This window comes from Eleginops maclovinus, chromosome 20 (genome assembly GCF_036324505.1).
Source record: "Eleginops maclovinus isolate JMC-PN-2008 ecotype Puerto Natales chromosome 20, JC_Emac_rtc_rv5, whole genome shotgun sequence".
Lineage (NCBI taxonomy): Eukaryota > Metazoa > Chordata > Actinopteri > Perciformes > Eleginopidae > Eleginops > Eleginops maclovinus.
In genome coordinates, this window is record NC_086368.1 from 20,533,816 (window position 1) to 20,539,815 (window position 6,000).

Here is a 6,000-nt window from a genome sequence, read left to right on the forward strand (position 1 = left end):
TCGTACCTGCATGAAATACAGCAATTTGCTGATACTGCTGCTCACTTTTCTTAATTGGTTGATTCTATTGCAGTGAATAGAATTGGATTTGTGTTTTTCTTACAACTTGGATTACTGACATCAGTGTATTTCTTACCGTTGTTGCCACTTGTGATGTCAGACTAATAATACAATGCATGATAACATATTGGAAAACACTGACCTATGATCAGTGCATCTTCAGACATAAAGGTAATTCAAAGTACTGTACATTAACCATTTGTAAAAAATAAAATGTAGATAGAAGCAGGTCCCATTTCTGTGTTCAATATTGTTATGTTGTTGTATAGCAGGCATTTCATTTTGTGGGCAGGTGTTTGCAGTGCGTTGTAGGAGAGTACTTTCCTCATTTTCATGTCGCACAATGAACAGAACTTAACAACCAACTGTTCAGCAAAATTAAACCTCATTATGCCAAAAAGTGTACTATTTAAAAACCGGTTCAGGCAAGGATGTGGTCTAAACATACAAGGTGGGAGTTTAGCAGCTAGACAAACAGATCATAGAGCGGTGCAGGAACGAGTCCTAAAACCCAGTGAGTTAGCATTTTACCACTTCCGGTTCTCTCGTCTCAGAGTCAAAGGGATTTCCTTAAGATTTTGGAAAATAGCTTGAAATAAGGTCTGTGGTCGACACAACATTTAAGAGACGGATCACGTTTTGTACTACAACATTAAATCCATCAGCAGTGACCCCCCACTGACGATTTTTGAAGAGTTTATGTGTCTGAAAAACGATGGTTGTTAACAAATGGCTACAGAAGTTGTCGAGGACGTGTACGTCATTACGCCGAACACGTAAAGACTCCTGCTAAGTTTGTTTGCCCATGTTCTGCTTGAAAGCAAGTACCTTCGCTCTTGCAGACTCTTAAAACAAACGCTTCAACTTGTACAATTTGAATCTGTATTTTTGAAAGTCAGTTGAAATGATCTTAAGTTGGCGTGACGTTGAAGTCGTGCGGCCCTGCTGTACTTGTCTGTAGTTCGTTTATAGAATAACGTTAGCATTTTTGCTTTATGATTTCAACATTATGAAAGTAAGGTAGACATTTGGAGATTACCCGGCTGAACAAAATGTCCATTTATCAAACAGGTTCGTTTTCCACAACTCTTTTTTTTTTTTACAATATTCCAAAATCCTATGGAGGAATCGCATTGTTTTTTTGTCGAGGGAACCCATGAGCACCTTACTTCTGTACATGTACACCGCTGCATGGGTCGGATGTGACATAAAGACTGTGGTAAATCCAGTTTCCGGTCTCAAACGCACACAGAACATATCGTATGATACTGGATATTGACCAACATAGTCACAGGAATTTCTACAGAAATACTTGTCAATGCAAGTCATGACACTTTGGGTGGTTTGGGTTTCAGCATAATGCAAAGTGGTTTGCACCATGGCCGAGAGTGCAGAAGAGCTGCTGTGAATGTATGTGATTTTTCTCTGTTTTCTGACAAGTATCTTTATGACCTATTCAGAGTACAGTGGAATTTATGGCAGAGAGGGTAAAAGTCATGGTCACTATCTAATAGGTTTAGGAGTCAGTTCAACAATATAGTGATCCATTTTTTTTTTACCACATCCAGGCAGGTTAACCGTTGCATAAAACCCTTATGTAATAACGGTATTGTCAGACGTTTAATGACTGAAACAGACCAAATTGTGTGTCTGTCAGAGGCACACACACAGTTCTATAAGATTCAAGCTTATCAGTATATAAAATGTCAGCTTATCTGTAATGTGTGTGACTTCACTGAGCTTGAATAATACTCAAGCTTAGGTGAGGGGATGTGTAAAGCATAAAAACACCTTTTAAAAGTTAAAAAAACCCAATAGAATGATAATTATTTTTGTCTCCCTTGTTCATGTTTTTCAGAGGAAGTTAACATTCAGATGTTTGTCCTCATGACATTCTCTGCTGTCACAGCTATCATCATCTAAACCCAGAAAGTGCCTTTAACTGGAGGCCTGAAGGACTAAAATAGCCCTGTTCATATCAGCGCGCCTCTCTCCTCCTCTGCTCCTGCTGCCTGCCTGGCAACTTCACGGTCTGTCTACATGAGATGATGTAACGTATTGTTCTCAACTGTACAAGAGCCATTTTGTTAAAGACTGTATAATAGCACAATTAATCATTTTCCTATTATTTCCGAGTCGACTCATTAAAATGCTGAAGTGTGTGTCTGACTGGCACTGGGCTGCTGTTATCTCAGAATGAATGTTAACAGGACAGGACCTATGCTAGCGGCAGACACTGATTACTGTGCACACACACACCCACAAACACACACGCGTTGGCCCTCTCGCGCCTTCACTAATGTCAGAAGTCAGCTTCATACGTGTCGTCATGGAAACCAAAAGCAGCTGCTATGGTATCTGAGCGTCGACATTGCGTTAGTGTCTAATGGCAGGTGGCAGCTTAGGTGGAATTCATTCTGGTCACTTGAATGGCTTAATGCTGTTGATTCATAATAATAAAAAAAACCACAACAAAAACACAAGAGCATCCATGTTGTGTTATTGGATATGAATAAGAACAGCATATCTCACACACAAAGCAATGATTTAACCTTATCAGGTAAACACAGCATCTGAACAATGTAACCATTGCACAGTGGATTACATTTCAAATTGTTATCATTCATCATTTCCTCTACTGCATTTTGCATGCCATTTCAAGCAACTTAAGTAAAAGGAAGTATTTCTAAACATGGCATGGTAAAGCAGCATGCAACGTGCTTAGAGGAAGCCGTAAGAGGAAGTCCAGTCAAATGTTTGCTGGTAAATCTGCACAATTAAAGCTCTCTGTCGCTGGAAGGTAATAACTACAGTAGGGGCCCAACCAACAATACATAGCGCACTGTAACTCTAGTCCTCAGTACGTCTTCAACTTGACACCAGTCTCTTTCTTTCGGAATTGAGGATCCATTACCAAGCATGATTTATTTTTCCAAATGTTGCGTCAATGCCTGCCCAACAGGACAGTTGTGCATGTTCTGGCATGTTGAGGTTCTTTCTGGTGACAAATAAGATGAGTTGTGGTGAACTAATTGACTAGCTGGTCAACAGATACATATTATGTGCTGATCAATCATTTGTTAATGGTTTAATAAGAACAAATATCAATCATTCCCTGATTACAGCCTCTTTAGTTGAGTTTTACTTTCTTCATTTCCAATTGATGTCACTCAAAACACAACTACCCTGTTTAAAGACTTTCAAATCCAACTCCAGCTTCATTTTACAGACTCAATTCACAAATTGAAGACGTGTCGCAAACAACAGAGTAGGCCTTGTAAACCTTAGGCCAAAAAAGAACTGCACAAGACCAACTGGAGAAAATACTGAAGCCAGAGAAACTGTCAAACCATCTCTGATATACTGCTTGTTTGTAGCATCTCACTTTGTTCATATGGAGATTTGTAGAGATTCACTTGAATTCATGCACTGAGAACAGCTGATATTGAACATCACATTCATTTTAACATCATAGTCTTTTAAAATCTAGCTAAATGCATCAAACCTTGATCGTCATTGGGTATTTTCATTTCAGAAATCGACAAGAAATGTACTGACAAACACTTAAACATTCTTCAAAACACTTGGATTTCACTTCAATGGCTCAAACATCCATATATGTTTAACTTTATGCAACTTTAGATTACATTTCATACAAAACAAGTCAAGCAATCAGCGCTCAAGGGACAATGTTCATTAAGAAGGATCTGTTTTTTTTAAGGTTCAAGTTACTGACAGGCAGGGGCAGATAGGGGCACATTTAAAAATCTGGGTGAGAAGAGGAGAGAGACACATGCAGGTATCCAATGAAAAAGGCCAAAAACAGCCGATGCATGTCTACTGATGACATGACTTTTGGCCAACGGGTGAAGATGAGCTGCTCAAAACCCAAGAAGCAAAAGGATTGAAAAGGCTGGAGAAGATGCATGATATTATATTCACAAACCCTGACTAGTATGTAACATGCAGCATTCATTCGTTTCACAAAGGTTTATACAAAAGATAGTCGCAGTACTCACTGGTTTCCCATTCCTGTGATGTGCCGAAGACAGAAGAAACACACAGACACACACACACACGACCACAGTTAAAGGTGACAAAATCATATGTGGTAAATGTGTGAGTGTGAAATCGTGTTTTTAATGATGTCAAAACTTTCAGCAACACTACACACACGAAGTAACCTAGAACATACTAACAGACAAACTTTAAGCAACTGCTCTTGAACACATCACTTGTTTTGTGTGAACTTGAGGGCTCATGTCTCAGCAGAAGACGACCAAGACTGTCGACGGACTGCTTTCCTTGTAGAGCAGATTGAATACACTGGAAGCCAAATATGTCTAGTTTGCGTAATGATTTTAAACGTATTCACTCTTTTCAGGGCTTTATCAGGGTATGCTCATAGCAACATCTCAAATCTTTTAATGCTTTCAGACCTTTAAAGGCACTACCCTCATTATCATCTGAAAACTGCCCTGAAGCTGAGCATTTTCTTCACACCTGGCTGGGCAGGTTTTGTATCAAGTACCATAGAGTATAATGCATTTTTTGAAGGACAGTAATAGTATTTTCTAAATCAGAGAAGTGTTACGTTTCCCTTTAATGGCTTTATTCTCTCTTTGTAAAGAAGGAGATAAACACATCATCGATCAAAGTGAAATGCATGCAGCTGGAGCCAGCACAAAAAAAAACTCCATTCACACATTTAGTACAACAACAAAACATGATTCATTGTGTCAAACGGTTGAACTGAAAAAGAACTGAGGTCTCTGTTGTGGTGGGCGAGTGTGTTTTCTGCGAGCCAGTGTTTAAACAGAGAGATAGCAGTGAAGAGGCAGTTCCTGATTCTCTGTTTAATAACTTGTTCACTTCATTATTATCTATTGATTACCTATATAATCGGTTCTGCATGGTCCACGCTCCATATGCATCCACTGGCTCAATGACAAACACAGAGAAATGGACTAACAGACAGTCTGTAAATCTTCTTTAAAAGTGACCTTTTTAAGTGATAAGCAGACTTATTCCTACAAGTTCCCATAAGAGATTAGAAGGTGTTTGTGTATGAAAGAGAGAAACAGAAAGAGGGAAGAAGAAATGAGCTATAAGTCAGGGTGTAAAAATACACATCCTGTCATGTTGACTGAGAAACCCTGCATGATATTTTTGCAATGAAGGCTGATGATAACACCACCGCTCTTTTTATGTGGTCAGACCATATTGTAGACAAAAGCTTGACCTTAGGTTACAATAATTCAGAAAGCAATGAAGTTATATTAGTTGCATGGAAGAAGAAAAGTGTCATTTCAATCCCTCATACAGTCCATGATCTTACAAACTGCAGCTTCAGTTACACAACTCTGCATGTGAGTGACAGTATACATAACGAGACTGCCAGTAAACTTCAGCAGCCTCCAGTGAAATATAGTTTTAAAGTCAATAAACCTCTCTCAGAGAGTTGTTAAACGTTCCTATAAACGAAAATGAGTGCATGTTACGCGCTTGTTAAGGTTAGCTAGTGATAAACGCTGCCAGAAGACGGGCTGCCAAAAAAACCTTGGCAAAGATCCACGCTCCAACATCCGTCTAGCCTTTGAGAATCAGAGTTAAAAGTTTGTGTCATGACAGTGCAGCAGCAGTCATTCCTACCTGAAATTTAACAGTGGCTAATGTCCAGCAGCCGTTTGTCCGTTTGTCCGTCCGTCTGTCCTTCTCCACAACTCGGAGCGCTCTCACGCGGAATCTGTACTAACCTCACCAGCAGCGCTCCTCCTGACGTCACCTCAGGGCAGGGCGGCAGACCGACCAATAAGAGCCCGAGCTGTAAACACAGGTAAACATTTCTGCCACACTATTGGTCACCTTCCCATGACACTCTGGCTGCACTTACAGTATAACAGGAGGCGAGTGTGTCGGTGAGCAGCCTTAATGGTTTTA

At 39.8% G+C, this 6,000-nt stretch overlaps 1 protein-coding gene across 2 annotated transcripts in view; it reads right to left on the reverse strand.

Moving 5' to 3' along the window:
* The window catches only part of camk1b (calcium/calmodulin-dependent protein kinase Ib), a 32,109-nt gene extending 26,278 nt beyond the window's left edge, over positions 1–5,831 (reverse strand). Inside the window, exons 1-2 of one of the 2 annotated variants that reach the window (XM_063910646.1) lie at positions 5,713–5,795; positions 4,080–4,092 (exon numbers count right to left, since the gene is read on the reverse strand). In XM_063910646.1, the coding sequence (XP_063766716.1) occupies positions 4,080–4,090 (11 nt within the window). In that variant the 5' untranslated portion in view covers positions 4,091–4,092; positions 5,713–5,795. Of the gene's footprint in view, positions 1–4,079; positions 4,093–5,712 lie in introns of both variants that reach the window. The other variant, XM_063910647.1, reaches the window with a different exon arrangement.
* Positions 5,832–6,000: the final 169 nt, after the last annotated feature.